Here is a 23,194-nt window from a genome sequence, read left to right as displayed (position 1 = left end):
GGAAGGAAGGAAGGAAGGAAGGAAGGAAGGAAGGAAGGAAGGAAGGAAGGAAGGGAGGGAGGGAGGAGAAGTGGTGGTGGTGGTGGTGGCTGGAAACAAAATCCATTGAAGTAAAGAATAGTCGGAAAGAAAGAAAGCGAAAAGGAAGGACAATAAGAGAAAACAGGCCATCCAAGCAGAGTCGGCTCATCTGGAAGTGGGGCCGGGCCGGGCTGGGCCTGTGGAGACGACGACGGGACAACCACAGCCCTCAAAACACTTCAAGCCAACCCTCAGCCTAATCCATTCAGCAAAATGGAGGCATTTGAAGCCTAGATGGGAGCGGATTGCTTGACTCATAAACACTTGCAACAACAAAAATAGGAATAAGATCAATAAAAGTGCCTCAAAGCCCTCTGACGGATGTTCTCCCCAGTTGGAGGTCAGAAGTCTAGAACTCCTGCCTGAATTCTGCCCTGCAGGAGGTGAGTCCCTTCACCTCCCTGTGTTTCTATTGCCACCTCTGTAAAAGGAGGGAGTCGGACCAGAGAAGCCCCAATAGCCTACCAAATTCAAAATCCCATGGCTCGATGTTTCCTCTCCTTAGAAAAAGGTTGAGGGGGCTGCTAGGTAGCTCAGCGGATTGAGAGCCAGGAGTACAGGCGGGAGGTCCTGGGTTCAAATCTGGCCTCAGACACTTGCCAGCTGTGTGACCCTGGGCAGGTCATTTAGTTTAACCCCCATTGCCTAATCCTTACCATTCTTCTGCCTTAAACCCAATACACAGTATCCACTCTAAGACAGAAGGTAAGAGTTCCTTTGTTTGTTTGAGAGAGAGAGAAAGGGGGATCACACTGCTCTCCCAGCTGCTTCCACAGCAAGCATGAGCCTATAGAGGCTAAGACAATATGCCCTGTGATGACTGGGTGGTGCCTATGGACTTTGAAGAGTCTTGGCAAAGACCACAACTGGTACGTGGAAAGCCGTACGCCGGGGATACCCTCGCATAGCGTACTTCATCGCTAGCTATCATCTCTGTCCAATGACTACAGATCCCTACCTCGGACTACTCGGGTCCTCCTGAGCTCAGCAGGCACAGCCTAGTGAGCCAAATCCACGCACTACCTTCAACATCCCACTTCCTATCTCCAACACGAGGGAGGGCAAGGAGAGGAAAGGGCGATTTGGGAGGCACTACTTGGGAAAGGGCCAGCCAAAGGGCACTCATCTTCTTTAAACTGGTCTTGCTGTGGATAGAAGCGCCATGGCTATGTGGGGCCTGAACCCATGGCGAAGAGGCGTAGATGACCTGCTTCATTTTCCAGCCTGGGCTCAGTAAGAAGATGAGAAGAGATTAGAGGAGCCACAGTGAACATTTTCCTGCTGCACTTTGGTCATCATTTCCTCCTCTGGTATAAAAACCAAACTGAACAAGAGGCATGAGGTGCCCTCGCCAGCAAGAACGGACCTCCTCCCAAGCGGAGAGAGGGATGGCGTCAGAGAACAATACTGGTCTAGAAGACAAACCCATTTATAAAACTTCAGGTTTCGATGGCGGTGAGACATTAAGAGCAGCAGCACCTCATAGAACATTCAAGAGAGTAGAGGCAAAAGTGAGACATTAAGAGCAGCAGCACCTCATAGAACATTCAAGAGAGTAGAGGCAAAAGCAGAGGTAGGAAGGGCACCACATGAGACTCAACTTTCCCACATCATTTCTCAGGTGAGGCTGACAAGGAGACAACAAATAAGTGGAAAATGGAAAAGCTCTGCTAGCATTTCTCTAATAATTCCTTTTCATCTCCAAGGGGAGAGAAACCACCTCATTCCAACCCCGAATTCTGCTCTATGATGAACTGTATGAAAGGGCAGAAAAAAGCACAAAACAAAATGAAATGCGGACAACGTCTGGACCAGACCAAGTACATGCTGAGGAAATCGGTGTTGGAGAAACCGAACCTGCAGCATTTCTCCGAGACATCTTGGAAAGGAGAACATGACAAAAGAATGGGAAGATCCATTGATTGGATTGTTCCCTGAAAACAGTCATCAAGAGAATGGGCCGACAAAGCCTCCCACCTGTCTTGTCTCTGATGGGGGGGTGCACATCTCATGTTAATATGACTAGGAGATGGGAACAGAGGAGGGCTTTCACATACAATTTGCCACAAGGAATCACATTCTTACTTACAAACTAACTGAAAAGAGTGAGAATACAGAGAAGATGAGCTCTGTCCAAGCTTAGTGCACTTGGCTCAGCAGCAGAGCAAGGCGATGATGCCTTCATGTCTCTCTCCCAACAGGAAGCCTTCCATGCCTGAGCTAAGATTACAGGGATTACATTTGATGAGGACAGCCACGGAGATCACTGTCTGATGCCTCTCCGATTAGGGACATGGAGTGAGGCACCAAAAAGGAGCTGTCTCTGGGCATTGACAGTGATGCGGATGCTTACAGACACGAGGGTCTTAAGACATCCAAGATCCTTCGGAAGCCCAAGAAGCCCAGTTTCCAGGGTCAGTGGTGTGTTTCTTTGACACGTGTGTGTGTCCCCTGCTCCAGTCCTCACTGACCCTGAGTGTTCAAAGGCAATGCCAGTTGGGCATGAGTGGGCAAGGTGGCCGAGACGCTGGTGCCATCTAAGGGCCACCCCAGCAAGGCCTACCAGACCACCCACAGTAATGGAGTTTCAGCTCTACCAGCTCTCCAGGACATCCCCTCCCCCATCATGGCTGATCTTTTGGAGCCAGAACAGAAAACACTGGAGGGGGAGGGTCTAGGTGTACAGTGAGCTCCTAAAACGTTTATCCGAGGTTTCAGGGCAAGCCGGTGTGTGAAGTGGAGGGACAGGAACAGGAAGGGGCCCGAGTTTGATTCTGTATGTCCCTTCTGTCCTCTGTGCCTCAGTTTCCTTCCCTGTAATGAGGCCTCTGGCTCAGAGTGTGTGTGAGGCCCTTCTAGCTCAACTGCTCTAGTACAGTGGAACCAGGTGGCAGCAGAGTAGGGAGAGCTGCTAGTGGTGCCATGGGAAGCACTGAGGTGTCTAGCAGAGATGCTGATCCCTGCCTGGATCCTTCCAAAAGAAACCCAGCCCTGAGTGCGGGAGAGCCTAAAGCAGCACCTGAAGGAGATGACGCCTGTGTAGAGAAGGGGAAACACCAGCATGCACAGAATCACCCTCCAGAGGCCATTGTCCACACACAGCTGCCCCCACCAGACTTTGGTCAGGAAGGCCTGTGGGAAGAAAAGGAGACAGAGGTCCCAGTGGGCAGGCAGGCCAGGATGGGCCGTGCCCGCGCACACACGTCCAGGCAAAAGCAGACACATTGGATGAGCCAGCAAGGAAGAGGGCAGCTAACGCTGCTCAGTGCCGGCTGTGAGGCTGACGGGCTGCTCTGTCTGCTCTTCTTCCCCCGGGAACAGCAATGTTGAGAGCCCCAAGTAAGCATGTGGATTGGGGGTGGGGGGGTGCTGGCTCGCCCTCCAGGGAGCTCTCAGCCAGGCCCAACCAAGTCTGCTGGGCAGAGGCTCCTGGGACCAGGTAGCATTAGCACGGCTTCTCCAGGGAAGGGGGCCGGGCTCTTTGTTCTGGACCAGCTTGAGGCCCCGCTCAAGCCTGGCACTGCCTTCAGAACCTGAATGTCTTTTGTCATCACAGAATGTTGCCCCTGGAGGGGCCTCCTGGCAAAGGAGCCTGGGAAGATCTGGGAGTCAATGGGTTGAGGCACGGGACCAGAGAACCGAGGCTGGGGAAGGGCCTCGGTCCATCTGATCAAGCCCTTTCATCTGACAGAAAATGATGGTGGAGAGAGCCAAGGAAAGGGAGATGCAAACCTGTGCCCTCTGCCAGGCCAGGGGCTCCCTCCCTAGGCCCACAACACGACCTCCATCCACCTCCTCGGTGCTGAGGCGGCCGCTGCCTTCCTACTGTCTTGCTCTCTGGCCAGGCACACAGCAGCTCGTCCCCTCGACGCCCGCCCCGGGAGACACCCCAAAAGCTGCGGTTCGCTAATGGTCATCTCCTCCCCAGACCCGAGTGGCACCCAGGCCTAGAGCTGAAGGCGCGGCCAGAACTCAAGAGGCAGCCTCTGGCCATACGTGCTGGGCGGCCTTGGGCAAGGCCTGCCCTCGGCTCCTCAGCCTGCTCCTCTGTAAGGAGGCCCGAGGAAGCCACCCTGCACTGCCCACCCTGGAGGGCTGCCCTCTGTACACGTGAGCTAGGGCTGGGCCCGGGCCTGTCCGGGGAAAAGGGGCTGCTGGCGCGGCCAGTCAGGAAAGCCCTTGCCAGTTCTGGGGGGGAGGATTCTCGCCTTAAGCGCACACCCTGAGCAGGAAGGCTGACCTGGATGCCCCCGTGGGACACGAACTTCATGTCTTTGGCTTCCAGAGCCAGCTGTAGGCAGGTCGTCTTCCCCCAGGCCTCCGAGACTCGGATCAGGAGCTTCTGGGCTCTCTCCTCGTCCTTCCGATAGCACTCAGTGAAGACTCCTAAGAGGGCCGGGGCCGGAAGGCACGTGTTGCCAGCTGCCCGAGTCCCTTGTGAGGGCCGCCCCATCCTGCCACACACTGGCCCAGCCCTATGCCCGGCCCAGAGGGCAGGCCCCCGTGGGGTTCTGGGACGGAACCGCCAGGGACGTGAGGGAGCAATCGCCGGGAAAGGGGTCCGGGGCCAGACCTGAGGCCAGGGTGCCAGAGCGTGCCTCCTCTCCAGCGCCCCCCGGGGCCCAGAGGAGGACCTCACCGATGGCCCGGTGTTCGTACTCCTCGGCCAGGGTGAGCATCTCCTCAGAGCTATCGGTGTCGTCCTCCTCCTTGGACAGCTCCTTCAGGATCTTGCTGCAGGCCAAAGCCGCCGCGATGCAGTCCTGGCTCTAAAGGAGACGGCCGGGGAGAGGCCCGGGTCAGGCCCACTGTGTAGAACTGCTCTGGGCACAAACACCCCAGGGAGGCAGCTCTGGAGGACCAGCCCTCGGAGGGGAGCCGCTCCTCGCGGCGCTGGGGGTGGCCAGGCCTAGAGTTGAAGGCAAGGCCCTGGGAGGAAGAGCTCTCGGCAGGGAGGGCCTCTGTGTAGGGCGGCCCCGGCACGTCACCGGAGGGAGGGCGCCCTCCATGGGCCACGGTCTGTTCTCAAAGGCATGATCAGAGCTTCGACACGGGTACCGGGGCTCGAATATCAGCACGAGGGCCCAGCCCAGCCCTTCTGGCCTGCTTCCTACATGCCCTCTGTCAGTGTTTGCAAATGGCTCGATGCCACCTTCCCTGGCAAGCGGTCAGGGATCCGACGCCTTCCAGGGACCAAAGCCAGGGCTGTGCAGGGGAGATGGGTGGGCCCAGCACTCCTGTCAAATCTGGCGTCTGCCCATTGGCCTCTTCTGCCTCTCTGACCGTAAGAGCGCTGGGACTGCCTGGCCTGCACCCAGAGCTGTTCTGGGGAGGAGCTGGGGTGCCGCATGACCCAGTTCCACTCTCGCTGGGAGCCCCCAAGAATAAGTGGGAGGCCCGCCCTGGCCCCCTTTGTTCTTCCTCCCCTCTCTGTCCCGGCCCCTTCAGAAGCTCTGCCCTTCCTCCCCACGGCCCCCCTTCCCTCTCACTCGCTGGCACTGCGGAAGGGAAGGTTCGGGGCCCTTGGCACCTGCCCACTCCTACCTGCGCTATTTTTCCACCCGTAAATAATCTCGCACACCCAATAAGGCTGAGTCCGGGGCGGCATCGTCCCGGTGCTCCCCAGAGCCTCATCCATCCATCTCCAAGCACCCCAGGCCCCTGGGCACTGTGCCCTTAAAGACATCACCCAAGGAACATCTCACTGTCTAGCTGGGTACCTGGGCCCAGATGATCTCTGCCAATTCTTTGCGGTTCTGGACGATGGCCCAGATGAGGAGGTCTCGGACAGGGTCCATAGTGAAGGTGACCCGGCCTGGAGAGCGCTTGTAGAGGGACCGGAGGCTCACTCCTTGCACCTGGGAGCAGATGATAATTAGGACTCCCCTGAAGGAGGCCGAAGTCACTGAAAGAGCAAAGCCTTATGGACTTGATGGGAGGGGGCAGCCTCCACTACAAACCTCCCCCACACGCCACCCTGAGCTCAGTAGGAACGGTGGCTTGCTGGCTTTGCCACCCCCCCCCCCATGTCGGGGAATCAGCTGCAGATGGATGCATGGATGGATGGCCGAATGAATGAGAGGGAGTCCCCGGGCCAATCAGCCTAAGCCCTGGTAGAGGAAAGGCTCCCCAAGGCCATTCTGGTATGGAGAAGACAGACTCTATGGGGGAGGCACACCCTTTGGAAGTCAGCTTTCAGCCACCTGAAGCCGGATCTTTATGCCAAGTAAACCTTCTGCCCCAACAGAGGACGTTTCCTCAGCCCCCCCGCATTAGGGAGATGGAGGAAGCAGGCCTCTGGCTTCCTAAAGCCCCTTCAGAATGGACACGACTGCTCCAGGGGCTGTATGTGGGCAACCAATCAGAAGAGGTATTTGCAAGGGGATTCCTCTGGGGATGGGCTGTACCAGACCCTGCTGGAATCCCTTCGGCTTCTGAGCGTCTGTGATTTCAGGGTTCAGAAAGCCTGAGTGGATTAGGCTCCTTTCGGAGCGGTCTCCTCTGAATCTCCTGGGGGTGCCCTGTTCTTGGAAGACTAGCCGTGTCCCAGGGCAAACAGGTCCCGAAGGCCCTGACCGTCAGGGCAAAGGCTGGTAGAGGAAAGTCAGCCAAGGGGAATTCTCCCACCTCCTAGAAACTATTCTCTCCGCTTGGCTCCCAGGATCACAGAAAGGCATGATGGGAAGGGGTGACAGGAGCCATTAAGCCCAAGCCATGCGGCAAAGTGTTTCTCCAAGGCCTTGTTGCCATCCTCCTGGGAAAGGAAGCTCCTTGTGGCAAGGATTATTTCATTCATAGTCCTTGTAGCCCAGGGCCTGGCACGGGGCCTTGTTGAGAGGAAGTGCATGGTGGTTGACTGATTGGCTGGACTGAAAGTAATCCCCACTGTAAGAGAAGCCTCTCAAATGGTTCTCCTGCCTGTGTCTAAAGCCCTCCAAGGGAGGGGAGATCATTACCTCCGGAGGCAGCTCATTCCACTCCTTTCATTCCACAGCTTTCATGGTAAGGAAGTCTTTGCTGCCCTCAAGTCTCAAATCTCCACACACACCCCTGCCCCCACCTCTAGTCTTCCTGTTTCTTTTCCCTGTGGCCGGACAACATAAATCTAATCCTCCCTCCAGCTCGGCCTTTCATCATATTTGAGGGTTCCTGTCTAGGCCAGACATCCCGGGTGCTTTGATGATATCCTACTTCAAGGTCCTTCCCCTCCCTCATCTCCAGCCTCTGCACACTGCCCAGCTTCCCAAAGCCCTTCTCAAACCAGGGAGCCTAGGAGGGAAGCCAAGTCTCCAAGTGAGATCAGACAAGGGCAGAATGCAGGGGAGCTGCCATCTGCCTTTCCCTGGAGGCTCCACCTCCCTCTTTTAGTGCAACCCAATTCAGCTCATTGCTCCAGCCTGGCAAGTTCCCTTTTGATCATGGCTCAGCCATCCGGTCTTTTAACTATCCCTCACTGTTTGGGAGTCATCTGGAACTCCGATAAATCCACCGTCTGGCTTTCCCCCATCTAAGCCACCAATACAAATGGCGATTATTAGACTGCAGACACTCGTATTCGAGCAAGGGGGAGATAGAGACCTGAAACCAGCCTCCTGGGAGACAACGGGGGCTCCTCCCAACTCACGGCTCTCTCTGATGTGGGAAAGCTTCGTGGCAGGATCACAGAATCTTGGGCCTGGAAGGGATCTCAGCCAAGCAAAAGCTGAGGTGATGAGAGAAGAGCAAAGCTAAGAGCAAAGCCCAGAGGTCATTCTGAGTAACAGCCTGGGTGCCAAGGCACGGTGTCGTACACTAAGGAAGGGGAGCCAAAATGGCGGTCAGGCTGGAGTAAAAAGGGGAGAGAGGGCAGTGCGCTACCTCAACTAGAGCTAGGGAAGCACCAATGTGTGTGTGTGTGTGGGGGGGTAAACATGGCAGTCAGTGGGGAGGAGTAGAGGAGCAAAGGCAGGACAGTGCCCAGGGGCCCACCTACACAGGAAGGAAAGAGAAGCTAGACAAGGGCCGCCTGGTACCTTGGACAGAGCTAGGCTACCACTCCTATGGGAAGGAACAGGGCAGTCAGCTAGGAGGGAGGGGGCAGAAAAGGCAGTACCGTACATTGAGCTTAATGTGAGGCACCGCCAGGGACAGCCGGGGCCGCTCACTGTGCTTGGGCTTGGGATACAGTGGTTGCGTGAAGTCCCCAAGCAGCTCCCGGAGCACTTGGGACACATGGTGCATCTGGATCTTGGGCAAGGCCGAGTAGGCCGAGCGCTCCATCTCCTCCGTCAGCACCTTCTGCAGCTTGCTGTGGAACAGGCTGGAGGGCGCCAGGTTCTCATAGAGGTAAATTAGGGTGTCCCAGGTGACGAACTCTTTGAGGCGGACCCCATTCTCCAGGAAGAGCTTCACAAACTCCGGCTTGTTGGTGATCAGGGCTGCCGCCATCATCGGGTGCAGGTCCGAGGGCTGAGATAAGAGCAGACCAAAGTTGGCCACTGGCATGACCTCCACCCTCGGAGGGTGCTGGCACTAGAGCTTAGCTAAGAGCATGTCCTAGGCATCCGTTGGGAGGCAGCTAGGGTTAGGAGGTGCAATGGAGCCCCAGAGACACAAATCAGGCTTTTACTGGCTGTGTGACCTTGGACAAGTCCCTTCACCCTGTTTGCCTCAGTCTCCTCTTCTGTAAAATGAGCTGGAGAAGGAAATGGCAAACCGCTCTAGTAGCTTTGCCGAGAAACCCCCCAAAAAGGGCTTTGGAGAGCCAGATGTGACGGAAATGACCCACTTTTATTCAACATGACAGCATCTCCACCGGCTGATGAGCAGGGCTGCAGGATGAGAAGCACCTCCCTGACTAATCCCTGGCTAGGAGGAAAAGCCAACCCGCCATGCTTAGAGCCCCCAGATTCCTCCTATGGAACTCTGACACCACAGACTGCGGCCCTGACTGCCTGGGACTGTCCTCAGAGCCACCATCGGCCTCCCTCCTCAGAGTCCTGCCAAAGCCAAGGACCTGCCACCCAGCAGAGGGGCCCTGACCAGGCCAACTTAATAGAAGGACAGCAAGCATGACGGCAGCTCACTGGCCACGAAAGCTCACTCCCACACCAGTGCTGCCACACCTTCACAGACCCACCTTCCACTGGCGCTCGTCTGTGAAAATCTCACTTCTAGCGATATCCACCCGATTCCAGGCCACGGCCAACTTTAGCTGATGGTCCCAGTTCTCGTGGCCAACGTGGTCGTGGTTCCTCGAGGCTGAAGGGAGAAAGCGAAGCTTTGGCCGGGGCTCAGAGCACCACCTGCCCTACTCAAAGCCAGCTGTGCCCGACTCATCTCAAGCCTGGCTCAGGCGACTCCAGGAGTCCATGTGCCCAGCTTCCTCGCCATCCCTCCCTCCGCCTTCTGCTTCTTGCTGATACTGTGGCATTTCCACATGGAATGAGCAGCTGGAGCTCCTCCCCTATTTGAATGTGAGCTCTTTGAGGGGATCCACCCTGCTTTGGGCTTTATTTATATCCTCAGTGCCTGGCGTGGCACCTGGCACCAAGGGGGGGGTCACTGTCTATCCGTCCCTCCATCCATCCGTCCATTCACTTGAGCCAGAAGCAAAGCAGCAGCTGCAGTCGCTCACCCGGGGCCCCCCTACCAATGCTCACCTTTCAGCAGTGCCTGGAGGATGGCCACATCCACATCCTGCTGGCCGTCTTTGCCCTCCCGGTAGATGGTCAGCAGCTGCCTCTTCCGCACGATGTCTTGGATCTGCAAGGAATCACCCAGGGATGGCTGAGCTTGTCTAAGCAGGTGCTGCTTTCTGCACTCAGAGGGGAGGCCCCCCCCAAGTATATGGGCTTGAGAGGCATCGCCGCCCCACCCCCGACAGCAGGCCACAGTCCCCGGAGCCCTGGCACCAATCCTGCTCCAGAAGAAGCGGTGGCCCACAGGGGCCGAGGACGGCCGGAAGATGCCAGGAGGGTCAGTGGCCCCAGCATTCAGGTCTCAAAACTGCCTCGAATGCCAGCCACCCCCCCACCCCCATCCGTCCGTCCCAGCATTCCTATCCTTCGTTTCTTTTTGGCCTCCTCTTCTGCCTCCTCCTCAGGCCCAGCCCTTCCACTCCATTTTAAGGTTCTCCAGCCTGGCTAACCCTCCAAGAGCAGAACCTTCCCCAAGGGAGGGGCTTCACTAAGGGGAGCTTCTGCAGTCTACCCACCAGTGGCCCTTCCTGAGCCCCGTCCTGCCCTCCCCCAAACACCTTGTGTTCATGTGTTCCCCTCCCCTCCGTGTTACACACACACACACACACACACACACACACACACACACAAGCACAAGCTTTGGACTAGACTGGAAGATCCTTAGAGGCAGCGGCTGCCTCGTTTTGCCTTTGTACCCCTGGGCTTGGCATGGCACCTGGCACACAGTAGGGGCTCGATACATGCTTCAGGCCTTGGGGGGGCACCTGGGAGGATTTCGGGAATGGGAGGGCGAGGCACTTCATAATAGGCCGGCGAGGAAGGGCACCGCAGGCCCACCCCCTCCATCCCTGATCTGGCGGAGGGAGCCAGCCAGCCAGGCAGACCTTCCACTACAGCTAATTTCCAGACTATTCTGAGGGATGGCCGGGAACTTGTTTCCCCAGAAAGCCCTGGACTTGCTCTTAAGGGAGGTCTGGGGGCATCAGGGCACCAGCCCACTCCTGGCCTCCACGTTCTTCCGAGTGTTGCTGCAAGGCTCCCGGCTCCCCAGTCGTGGGCTGTCCCAGCCGCTGTCACCCCTTTCCTTGTTTTTAACCCTTTCCTTTCAGTCCTAGCCCGACAACTAACACTAAGACAGAAAAGCAAGGGCTGGGCAAATGGCTCGCCCAGGAGGTGTCTGAAGTCAGACTGGAACTCGGATCCTCCCAGCTCCGGGCCTGGTGCTCCCTCCCCTGGGCCACGTGGTTGCCCCATCGCCTCACGTTTCTGGACGTTTCCTCAGTGTCATAGGAGGGGAGACAGGCCTGAGCTGAGGAATCCCCACGGCAGGCAGGAAGCAAAGGATTCCTTTGCTCAGTTCTGAATTGCCCCATCCAGCCCCTGGGGAAGAGGGCTCATTCCCTCCCTCTTGGGATTGGAGTCTTGCTTTGGTTTCTCTGTTCAGCTCAGTTTGCTATGGATGAGTGGGAGAGCCCCAGCCCAGGGGTTCAAGCAAACCCCAGAATCCAGCCCCAAGATGGCGGCTTGCCAGTGGGGAAGGCTGGAGAATCTGCACTTGGTGGCGCTGCTGTTCTGTGGGAGCCGAGCCACGCCCTGGATCTTCTCCCCCAAGAAGCGTCAGGAGCAGTGGTGGCCCCAGGAGGTGGGGAGACGGGGAGGGGGGAGGCTTGTTCTTGCTCTGCTGCTGGACTGACTTCCTGTGTGGAGGCTTCTCTGAGAGCTGAGTGCTTCGAGCCCTCAAAGCCCCCAGAGGAGCACAATTGGCAGGCCTTGGCCCATAGGCAGAGACAAGACCCTCCCCCAACCTCTAAGAATATGTATCAAGGACCCTTGGGAGGGGCCCTACACAATCTGGCTGGCCTTCAGGCTGGGGGGGGGGTGGCCTGCAGTGCCTGAGCTCACAATCGGACCCAGCAAGAGAGCCGGAGCCCAGAGGCCACTCGTGCCTCCTTACACCACACACTCACGTGCCACACTTACAAACAGGACGTACACATTCATTCCTGCATGCACACTGTAATGCACGGTTGCTACAAGAATCCCTTACATTTGCAAAACTAACTGAAGCGGGGGCAGCTGGGTAGCTCAGTGGATTGAGAGCCAGGCCTAGAGATGGGAGGTCCTAGGTTCAAATCCGGCCTCAGACACTTCCCAGCTGTGTGACCCTAGGCAAGTCACTTGACCCCCATTGCCTACCCTTACCACTCTTCCACCTATAAGTCAATACACAGAAGTTAAGGGTTAAAAAAAAAAAAAACTAACTGAAGCAACCCTGACAGTTGGAAAACGGAATGTTGACCCAGCCAGCCAGGGGTCTCATGGGCAAAAACTGTTAGAGCCTGAAACTATAAATATTCCTGCAGAACCAACTGTGGGGGCTTTGGGCTTTGGGGCTTTTGCTTTTTGGGTTTTGCCTGATTCCCTTGACCTCTCCCTTGACATCCTGCTATTCCCTGGATCTCCCCAATGGGCCCTGGGAGGAGGGAATTTTTGGTGGGTGGAGATCATGGGAATTAGCTTCTATAGGCAGGCAGGGACAACCTTAAACCAAGCCATCACCTCATCTAGTAATCTGCTAAACCTTGTTACATCGGGGCAGTGAATTCATCCCTGGCTGAGGGGCTGGTTCCCTCAGCCTGATTCCCCTCTTCTGTGACCCTCCCCCAGCACCAACTTCTCCCTTAGCAGCAGTTACCAGACCTTAACCCCTTTTCCCTCAGCTTACCCTTGGCTTTAATAAACCCCTTTGGCTTTTATACAAAGAGCTTCTGGTGATTCATTGTAACAACTACTAGGGCAAAGGCTGAAGAGGGAAAGAATAACTTTCCTTTATTTCTTGAGGGCTCTAGGTGCTATCAGCTAGGTCTTCAGGCAGGGAGTTTATCTCTTTAATACAAGATAATTTACAACACATACCATACATTCTCACATGCTGGCACACACACATATGGGAGCACGCATACCACACATGTGTGCACAGGCCCATGCACACAAAAGACACTCCTGCCTCTGGCCCACCTATGAGAGGAGTGCAAACTCATCTTCCTAGTAACTTGCTCGCGTGATGCTCAAGAAGATAAACATGTTGACAGGGCTGTGGTGGCGAACCTGTGTCACATTGCCAGAGAAGGCACAGCTGCCATTGCCCCAGCTCGGAGTTCATTACTAGAAAGCCAGAAGGGCAAGGGGCTGCTCCCCTTCCCCCCTCCACAGGTGCCCAAGCACATCAGGCCTCCCTCTCCCCTTCTCTGCTCCCCGGCTCCCACTCCCACAGCAACCTCCTCACCTTCTTGGTCCACTCCACAATCTTGCTTTCGGTAAATGTCTCGAAGGTCTCGTGGAAGAGCAAGCTCAGCTTCTTCTGGATCAGGGAGATGGTGATCTCGGAGATGGGCAGGTTGGCCACCTGAGCGATGACGTCAGCCACGCGCCCCGAGCCCTCCACAATCACACAGGGGGTGCCGTTGGTCATGGCGTTAAATATGGTCTGGAACAGAAAGGAGACGGCCTTCAGGGAAGCCCGGGGGCGGCCATGAAAAAGAATGAATAGAGACTGGGACAGCCCCATCATCTCACTCACCAGAGGGCGATGGAGGCCAACACCATCCCTGCCACTTTCTAGCCCTAAGAGAGTGATCTAGATCTCTACAGAATCAAATGACTTGTCCAGAGTCACACAGCCAGGAGAGGGTGAGGCTCAAACCCAGGGCATCCTGACTCCCAGACCAGCTCTCTACCCACTCCACCACACTGCTGCTTCTCCATAACCACTAATACTACCAAAACAACCAAATCCCTTGGCGTGGCTGGCCAGGCCTTTCCCAGAGGGCTGCTATAAGGGTGGTTTCTTCACGAATGCTTCTCCTTCCTTTCCTGGGAAGCCATCCCCTGGCCCCTGCAGTCCTCGGGCTATACTTACATCCAGAGTGCCGGGCCCTCCCTCCAGGACCACACAGACAATCGGAATCTTGATGGCCACCCCTATGGACAAGCACAGGTGAGGTCAGATGTGAGCTCGCACCTACAGGGAGCCCAACTGGAGAGGCGAGCAGAGATGTCTGATGGAGACGTCCCCTCCAGTCTGGGGCCTGCTGGAGGCAACGTGTCAGCCAGTTCAAAGACAGAGGACAGGAGGCCCTTCTAGCCATTCGCACTCCCATCAGGGCTTCCTTTCAAACGATGACTCACCAGACCGAGGAGCTTCTCCACTGGCTCTGGAGTCCATGTTTCCCTCCCCCTCCCTCGCCTCTCTCTCTTCTTCCACATGCCTCCCCCTTGAATGTCTACACCTGTTACCTCCTCTTTCTTTTGTCTGCTCTGAGATGAACTTCTCCAGTTTGGTCCTCAGGAGAATCTCCACCCCGTATCTGCCGTGGGTCCCGTCGTCCACCAGGATGAAGTGTGAGTGATTGTTGTCCAAGCAGGAAAGGTTTCCTTGGCTCTCCTCATCCAAGATGTACTCTGCGGGGAAGCCTCCCTGGGGATCACCAAGAAAACATTCAGGATCTGAGCCACAAGGGACCCGAGGCCCAGAGAGGAAGAGGAACTGGCCCATGTGGACAGCGGAGGCACATGGTGCCAGATGGGAAGTTAGAGTCCAGGCCCGCCATTCGAGGGCTGGCCTACATGAGCCACAGAGGGCCAAACTAGGCTGAGAACTCAGAAGGCCCTTCCTGGTCCCCCAGCACTTGGATTCCTAGATGGCCTAGACGCTCCTCGAGGGCAGGGTGGGATGCATACAGTGCCCAGTATGCAAAAGGGGCTTACTAAATGCTTGCTGGCTGGTGGACTATTGGCTTGTAATAACAACAATCATTTCTATAGTACCTACTATGTGCCAGCTACTGTGGTAAACATTTGACAGTTATTCTCTCATTTGATCCTTAAACGAGGGGCTGTTATTATCCCAATTTTACAGCTGAGGACACTGAGGCCTACAGAGGTTCAGTGCCTTGCCCAGGATCACACAGCTAGGAAAGCCCAAGGCCACAAGTAAACTCTGGTCTTTCTAACTACAGGCCCATTGCTCTGTGCCTACTGGCCCCTCCTAGTTGCCTGTCTAGCTGTCTCAGTCATGTCTGACTCTTCATGATGCTATTTGAGGTTTTCTTGGCAGAGATACTAGAATGGCTTGTCAATTCTTTCTCCAGCTCATTTTACAAATGAGGAAATTGAGGCAAACAGGTAAAGTGACATGTCTAGGATCATATAACGAGGAAGTGCCTGAGGCCAGATTTGAACTCATGAATGTGAGTCAGCCTCACTTCAGGCCAGGTATTCTAGGTGCTCCTTCCCCAACTCTACCAATCCATATTTAAAATTCAGGCAAAAAAGAGACTGTGTATAATGCGACAGCGACTAATAGACAGGCAGACTTAGGTATTTAAAGCATCCTTGTTCACCGATGGGTGGATTGATCAATGAGCCCCCACTGTGATGCCCTGGTGCCCATCAAGCCCTAACCCTCAATACATGCAATTCTTGGGCCATGTCCACTGTGGAATTGCCAGGGTCTCCTCCTCTTCCTTCTCCTTGTCTTTCATTGCCTCTTCCCCTCCCTCCTATGTGGACACAGGCTTATCCTTTTGCTTGGGTCCCCAACAGCCATGGGGCCAAGGGGCCAACTCACCGTGGGGTAGATGAGGCTCTCCCGATTGTGCACGGTGCCCCAGGTTGCGATTCCAATGGTGATGACTTCACCTTCCTTGTAGCTGCTGCTCAGACTAAAGTCTCGCACCGCCTCTCCTACCTGCTTCATCACCCCTGCATGTGAGCCCCCAGTTATGATCCAGGCCCCTAGGGAGAAAGGGAACAGATAGGCAGAGATCTCAAAGCACCCATAGGGTCTGATCCTTCAGGGAAGAATGCTGAACCCATGGGGTCATCACATGTCCCCTTAGAAATTCCAACCATCGGTCAAAATAGAAATACCAGCTCCCCCTGTTACCTGACCCATAGTCCCATGTCCTACTGGTTATTTTTCAGGCCACGGGAGACCCAGAAAATATTGCAAACTGGATGTCCAGTAGACATCTCTAACTCACTATGTCCAAAACATAATTTGTTATCTTTTCCCTTAAGCCCTCCCCTGCCTCACTCCACCTTCCCAATTACTGTTGAGGGCAATACCCTCCTCCCAATCCCTCAGGCTCCCAACTTCCCAGTTATTCTAGACCTCACACTTTCTCCCACCCACCCAGATGCAATATGGTGCCAATATGGTGTTGATTTCACCTCCACAGCATCTCTAGTTGATTTCACCTCCTCAGCATCTCTAGTTGATTTCACCTCCACAGCATCTCTAGTCAGTTTCACCTTTGCCCCCCCCCCATCTCTAGTCAGTTTCACCTCTACAGTTTCACTTCTGTAGTATCTCTTGTTGATTTCACCCATTTCTCCCCTCTGACTTAGGCCCTCATTGCCTCACAGCTTGACTATTGAAATAGCTCCTGGTGACCTGCTCAAGTTTGCCCACCTCAGACCATCCTTCATTCAGCTACCAAAGTGATTTTCCTAAAACTCAGGTCTGATCATGTCACCTCATTTTCAATAAACCCCAGGGGCTCCCAATACCCTTCAGGATCACATATAAAATGCTGTGTTGGGCATTCAAAGCTCTTTCTAACCCAACCCCTTCCCCCTTTTCCAGTTTCCTTGCCCTTTCCTCCCCAACCTGGATGTTCCACCAACAAGACCCTCCATCTCTTAGCTCTTGGGCATTCTCTCTGCCTGTCCCCCATGCCTGGAACACTCTCCCTCCTCCTCGCTGACTATTGACTGCTTGGGCTTCCTTTAAGTTCCAACTAAAATCCCACCTTCTCCAGGAAGACTTCTCCAAACTCCTCTTCATTTCAAGGAAGAAATAATCACCTTCATCCCCCCAAATGATCCCCAGTTCCCTTTTCTGTTTCACCCTGCCATGTCTTTTCAGCCTCAGGAACAACTTTCCAGGCATATAATGAGTCAGTGTAGCCTGTAGGTTTCTTGGTCTGGGCCCAATTGACCTCTCAGAGGACCATATATTTGGCACTGGGAGAGCTTCAAGGCCATAAAATAAATCCAAGCCCTTCATTTTACAGAGTCTGGAGAAGTTAAATGACTTGCCCAGAGTCACAAAGCTCTTCAGTGTCTGAGGCAGGATTCAAACTCAGATCTTTCTGACTCCCAAATCGAGAACTCTGTGACCCGTGGCACCCACTAGCTGTGATCTGGCTGTGGCCACAAGCTCTGCCAAGAAGACCCCCATTCAGGGCACTTTCAGAATAACCAGAACCATCCTCTAGACCAGCACTGGCAAAGGTTTTCAAGTTCAGGTGTCCAACTGCAACTTTGAGCTGCCTGTGAGCCCCCCCACATTACCCCAGAGAGCAGAAGGATGAAGTGCTTGCTTTGGGCGACTGGGCAGAGAGGCAAAAAAAGTCCTCAGGAGCCGGGAAGAGGGGAGTGGAGCAGCCCCCCGAACACCAGCTCGGCAAACATGCCCCACCTCCGCCAACGCTGCCCAGGCATTGTCGAGAAGGTTTGGCACAACTGATTCAAAAGGCCTCCAAGGAGCTGAATAAACACAGCGCCAACTCCAGCTGCAGAGGACTCGTGATGAAGCAGGTTGCCATCTCCTGGGGCTGAGGGGGGAGGAAGAGGGATCGGTGATGGACGGAGGGCCCCCGAGGCCACCTACCTGTCGTCTGTGCCACCTTGACCAAGCCCCTTCTGAAGATGCTCTTCAATCTGACTTTCATGTTGAAGTTTTTGGCCCCGCCAGTGACCGAGATCAGCAGGTTGGGAACGTCAAGGCCCCAGTGCTGGGTCATCAGGTGGTAGATCACGCCAGGCGGAGTGTCTTGAGACACACGTACATACTGCATAAGGGTCGAAACACATAGAACCGGAAGGAAGTCAAGGCCCTGAAGAGGGGCCATCGAGCCATTTCTGTCAGAAAAGGCTGTCAGGACTCATCACGGATGGATGGGAAGAAACGAGGTGAGGAGGCACGAGCACCCTCCTCCTGATAAACTGCGCTGGCTCCCTGTTACCTCCAGGATCAAACACAGACTCTGGTGCTTGGCATTTGAAGCCCTTCCCAACCTCCCTCCCTTCTTCCTTTCCGCTTTCCTCCCCTCCATGCACTCTGCCATCCAATCTAATTGGTTTATTGACTGTTTCTCATCAGCAACCTACATTTCCTGCCTCCGCACCTTTGCACTGACTGCTCTGCATGCCTGGAGCACCCTTCCTACTGCTCACTGCTACTTCTCAGACTCGACATTTGTCCAAGCCTCGGTTCCAGGGGCGCCCTCTGGAGGACGGTTTTCCTGGCTCCGTAGCTTCCAGTGGCCTTTCCCTGCCCCTCCGGACATTCCCTGGCCCCCGTTTGGCACCCCTGGATAGACTGCAGACTCCGGGCCCCGGCAGCAGGTGAGGAACCACTAATTATTGTCCTTGGTGCCTGGCGAGGCCTCCGCCCTCAAGCCTTCCCCAGAGGGGAAGCCGAGCTCGACCCCCGAAGGAGAGACAGGGCAGCCGAGTCCTTCCGGAAGCGCCGGGCTCCGAGCTACCCCCTCTCTGCCCGCTCCAAGGTGGCAGACGCCCAGCCCACGGTGGGCAGAAAGCCATCGCAGCAGCCCCAGGAGAGGCAGCTCCGCGGCACTCGGGAACGGCCTCGTGTCTGCAGAGGCCAACAAAGGGCCTTCCAGGAGCTCGTGTTCTCCCTGTCACCGGCCTCTGCCGGGATGGGCGAACCTGAACCAACCCCACCCGCCAAAAGGAGGCTCAGCCACCATGAAGGGCTGCGTGGAGCATCTCCCACTGCAGAGGGAGGGAGGAAGAGCCCCGCTGGGCCCCTTGGAGAGGCGGGCACTCCTTTGGCAGGAAGCCGCCGATGGCCACCACGGGGTCTGCAGTCGGGAAGATCCGGGTGTCGGTCCTTCCTCAGACACTCCCTAGCTGGGTGACCTTGGACCAGTCACCGTAACCTCCGCTCGGTTTCCTCATCTGCAAGTGGGCGCTTAATAAACGCGGGTTCCCTCCCCCTCCCCCCAGGGGGAAGGCGAGTACAAGCACCCGCACGCCCCAGTCTGTGCTCAGGCTCGTCAGTCCCCCAAGAACAACGAAGTCACGGAGAACCAACCTTTCCCACCTTCTGTCCCAGGCCGGTGAAGACGATGTCCCCAAAGGCGTCGGTGGGCATCTCCTGGACGTGCTTCTTCAGGTCCCATTCTTTGCCCTGGAACGCCTGCGGCTTGGTGGCCTCCTCCAGGTGCTGCTCCCGCGTGTAGCCGCACTCGCACACCACCTTCCTGGAAGGGCACACGCGCCCCGTCACATTCGGCCCGCCGGGAGGGCCTTCGAGCCCCAGAGAGGGCCCCAAATAGTCGCTGCCGCCAGGACCCGCGGGAGGCCACCGGACGCGGCCACGCCGAGGAACACTTACCAAGAAGGACGTGGCTCTTTCGGCAGGGACGGGGCAGAGGAGGGGCTTGGGGGGAGGGACCCCACTTTTATGTAGTCCAAGCCTTCCCGGGAGCCCCGGGAGGCCCCCTACAACATCCTCTACAGCTGGGGCTCTACCTGAATACTTCCAGTGCTGGAGAAACCACCACCTTCCAAAGCAGCCCATGTCATTGCTAGACCAACGGATGCTACAAAGTTGGTCCTTGTATCGGGCCAGAATGTCCCCTCTTCGACCTCGCATCGCTCGGTGCCGGTCCAGCAGCAGCCGGGCCAACCTTTCCCCTTCGGCTAGTTGGAGAGAGCTTCCGTGCTTGGCCCCGGGGTGGATCCCTGTTTCCTCCTCTGGCCAGGTGAGACCATCCTCAGGGCCTTTCTTTGATGGCGAGCCAGGACCCCACGTGAGCCTCCTGAGGGATCACGTCTGCCCCTGCCTCCACGCGAGCCGGCTCTCCCGATGCCTGAGCACCAAGGAGGCTGAGGAGCTGCAGGTGTCCTCTCTGAGGCACGGCCGTGGACTGTGGCGGGTGACTGAGCAGGGGGGCCCCCCAGGTGTCCTCAGGACCTCTCCTGGTCGCCTCGCCTCCCCTTTGGCTCCCAACGTCTCTTTGCCAACTGCTGGACGGCCCGAGAGAAGTGTCATCTTCAGTTCCACCTCGGAACACCAAAGTGAGGCCCAGCCCAGGGCAATCTGCTAGCCTGGCGAGCCCGGAAGCCAAGTGGGGGCTGGGGATCCGGAGGAAGGGGGGCTGGGACAGGGCATCTCCTCCTCCAGGGAGCTCAAAGGAAGCCCCGGCCGTGTCCCAAAGCGGCCTCTTGAAGACGATGTGGGCAGAGCATGTGAGAGGCCTCTCTGGCCCGGGCTCTTCACCTGCCTCCATGTGCTCCCCTGGTGATGGCTTCCTGACTCGGTTTACCGTCAGAGCAACCTGGAGGCCCTGAATGTGGGGAGGCTGAGTTGGAGCTTTTCCTCCCATTAGAAAAGGGCACGTGTGCAGAATTGGGGAGGTTGGAGCGGGCCTCGATGGCTTTGTCTGGCGAATGGCTGCCGTCCCCCGAAGGCCTCCCAGAAGGCCAGCCCCGAATGAGTGCGAATGAGGAAAGGGTGGGCTGATGCGGAACGACGGTGCGGGCCAGTGAGCATCGCTGGGCCGCCATGATAAATGGCCACGGCTGGCCGGCTACTGCGGGAGGGCACGAGGGCCTCCAGCGCCCCAAATGGCTAACAACTACCTTAAAGAACTGGGCGTTTGGGGTTTTTGCTTGGAATTCACTGAGCCGAGCAGGATTTTGTTGGGTTCCCTGGTGGAAGCCCCTGCAGGAGGCCCCTGCCAGGCTCCCCGGGAGCCCAGAGACCTTTCCGGAGCTGGAGGACAGACGGAGGCACCACACGTGTGCCCGCCCCCTCAGAGCGCCGCCACCCCGTCTTGTCCCTGGCCCGGTGGCGGGGACTCTCCCTCTGTGGCGTCCAGGGAGGGCCCTGCAGGCCGGGGGCTCGGGCCCCAGAAGGAACGCGGCCTGCTTGAGCGTGGGAAATGCCCACGGAGCTCCCGGGTAGCCCAGAGGTGCCCGTGGCTCTGCTGCTTCTTGGGGCGTTTGCCAGCAGCCTGGGGAGGCAGGCCACGGTCCTCCTGCGCCAAAGCAGGCCCTCCCGGCAGGCCCAAAGCAGCCTTCTACAGGGCAGGAGGCTGTGGGGGCAGCAGGGGCACAGGTGGGAGCAGGTAGATGCGGGGCCCAGTGGCAGAGGCCAGGGCGTGCGGGGCGGCAGCAGCGGAGAATGAAAGAGCCGGAGGCCACGGAAGGGGGACACTGGCATCGGCTCTGCCACCTGCGCCTCCACACTGCTGCCAGCGTGGCCCCCAGGGAGAGCTCGCAGGGCCAAGGGACGGCTTTGGGGGGAGTCTTGCTTCATGGCCCTCGTGGGGGTGGAGGAAGGGCTTAATCAGCCCCCGGGGAAGACGGGCCGGGCCTCGGCGAGCAGGAAGGGGAAGCAGAGCCCGCCAGTGGGCACGCCAAAGGAGGTTTTGTGTGGCTTCCCAGGGACGGTGGGCATCGGATTGGGTGGCTTCTCTGTGGCCGGGGAGGGGCTGGAGGAAGCCAAGGAATCCTGACTGGACCCTGATGTGGGCAGCGATTCGGGCAGCTGGCCTTGAGGAGGGTCCCGGCAAGCCTCTTCTTCCTCGATGGAACGAGCCCCAGTGCGGCGGGTGCCCCTTCCCCCGGGCTCACCTCTGAGACTCGGCGTCCGCGGGCACCCTGCCCTTCCGAGCCAGGAGCTGACCCGGCCCCTCCGGGCTCCTGGGGAACTGGCCGCTGGGCCTTTGCTTTGGTCGGGCCATTCCTGCTCTCCCTGAAGTCACGCCAGGAGTGGAAAGTCGAGCCGCCAAAGTGTGGGAGTGACCGGGCCGAGATGGCAGCGCCCTCTGCCAGGCCGGGCCCTCTGCCAGGCGCACCCGGCAGCTTCTGCCCTGGAAGGCGTCACCAGCCCACCTTAAGGCCCGACGGCTCAGAAGACAAAACCCTCAGACCAGTGGCGGCCCAGGGCAGTTCGAGGAGGTCCCGGTGCCTGCTCTGGTGCCTGCTCTGTGCTCACGCCGGGAGCTTGGCTGGGCTCAGTCACCCCAGGGTGCCCCCATGCCGCCCCTCCGGGGCCTCCCTTAGGCACCCCCTTGTCAGGTAGCTGCTCCTGGGCCTCGGTGTGCCTCTCCTCATGCCAACATCAGGCCTGAACTACCAGGACACGGGCCTGAGTCAGGGCCGAGCCCAAACTGGGTCCTGAGAGCCTTCGGTTCTAGCTCTGTCTGGCCATGCCCAACCCCTACAGCGGGCAGCAGCTGAGAGCACCCCAGGGCGTCTGGGCCAGGGATTTCTCGGCCCTCCCAGGAGGCCATTCATCCACCCTGGCTCCACCCTACCCAGAACCCCTGGCGCCTGTGCCTCTCCCTTACAGCCCGGCTGAGGGAGATCCTGTGGCCAGGCTCCGGCTCCGGCCTTTCTCCAGTGGAAAGGGGTGCCTGATCGTTGCTAGAGCCCCCCAGAAATCCCCCCAGCCCTCCCGCAGCCTGTTGTTCCTGGGAGGATGATGCCCTTCTGCAATGGCCCACAGAGCCGCAGGCCTCCCTCGGCCCCTCCTTCGGCCCCTCCCTCGGCCCCTCCCACTCTGGGACATTGACTTTCTGAGCCCTGCTGAGCACTTGACATTTATCCCTCCGGCCTTTCGCCTGATCCACAGAAACTCACCCAGAAGGGGGAGGAGGGAGCATCGGAGCACCGATGCCAAGGGCGGGTGGGCAGGGGGAGGGTCCCTCCCTTACCCCCCCCCGAAGGCCACCACCGGCTCCTCCCCCCCACGGGGCCCAGGTGGTCCCCTACCCAGAGTCAGAAGTCTTGGAGCTCTCCACGAAGTACACGCATTCCTTCTTGCGGATATTCTCGGGGATCCACGAGCTCAGGTTCTCCTGAGACACAGAAAGCCCGATGGGGCTCGCTCGGGCTCTCCCAGAGCCAGCCGTCCTCCCTCTGAGCCCTGCCAACCACTTCTACAGTGCCTGAGGCCTGGGAAGGGCCTAAAGGGGAGGGCGAGGCAGGGGAAGGTGGTATCTTTGCCCCTTGGGCACAGCCGTGAGAACTGGACTCCCAGAGACTGACCTGGGGGCCGGGAACTGCCAGGGTTGGATGGAGGATTCACACCCAGGGCCCAGCCACCTCGCTCCCTGGCAGTGGCCCTGGAGCTGCCCTCTCTCTGCTGGCCCCAGTCCTGGGTCCTGACTGGGGCAAAGCCAGGGAGGCCACAGAAGGTGGGACAAGACAGAGGTGGGCCAGGAGGGGTAGGGGGGTGGGCAGCCTGAGGAGGTCACCCCAAACTGCTGTGGAAGAAATGAAGGCGGCCCACCAGCGGCCTAGCAGGGCTCAAGAGCCTGAGACAGACGTGAGGGGGGGCCGGAATGGAGCAGGGAGGTGCTTTGGGGGAGGAGGGTGGGGGAGGG

At 57.5% G+C, this 23,194-nt stretch overlaps 1 protein-coding gene across 1 annotated transcript in view; it reads right to left on the bottom strand.

Moving 5' to 3' along the window:
- TRPM2 (transient receptor potential cation channel subfamily M member 2) overlaps window positions 1–23,194 on the bottom strand; it is a 48,949-nt gene that overhangs the window by 7,711 nt on the left and 18,044 nt on the right. The window contains exons 2-15 of the mRNA XM_044675714.1: window positions 22,581–22,666; window positions 18,889–19,057; window positions 17,440–17,620; window positions 15,391–15,557; window positions 14,058–14,238; window positions 13,681–13,742; window positions 13,048–13,248; window positions 9,723–9,825; window positions 9,200–9,321; window positions 8,179–8,529; window positions 5,802–5,939; window positions 4,721–4,850; window positions 4,322–4,467; window positions 3,101–3,213 (exon numbers count right to left, since the gene is read on the bottom strand). Of these exons, the coding sequence (XP_044531649.1) occupies window positions 3,101–3,213; window positions 4,322–4,467; window positions 4,721–4,850; window positions 5,802–5,939; window positions 8,179–8,529; window positions 9,200–9,321; window positions 9,723–9,825; window positions 13,048–13,248; window positions 13,681–13,742; window positions 14,058–14,238; window positions 15,391–15,557; window positions 17,440–17,620; window positions 18,889–19,057; window positions 22,581–22,666 (2,150 nt within the window). The remainder of the gene's footprint in view (window positions 1–3,100; window positions 3,214–4,321; window positions 4,468–4,720; window positions 4,851–5,801; window positions 5,940–8,178; window positions 8,530–9,199; window positions 9,322–9,722; window positions 9,826–13,047; window positions 13,249–13,680; window positions 13,743–14,057; window positions 14,239–15,390; window positions 15,558–17,439; window positions 17,621–18,888; window positions 19,058–22,580; window positions 22,667–23,194) is intronic.

The sequence above is a fragment of the Gracilinanus agilis genome, chromosome 4 (assembly GCF_016433145.1).
Source record: "Gracilinanus agilis isolate LMUSP501 chromosome 4, AgileGrace, whole genome shotgun sequence".
NCBI lineage: Eukaryota > Metazoa > Chordata > Mammalia > Didelphimorphia > Didelphidae > Gracilinanus > Gracilinanus agilis.
This window is presented reverse-complemented; position numbering and strand designations above follow the sequence as displayed.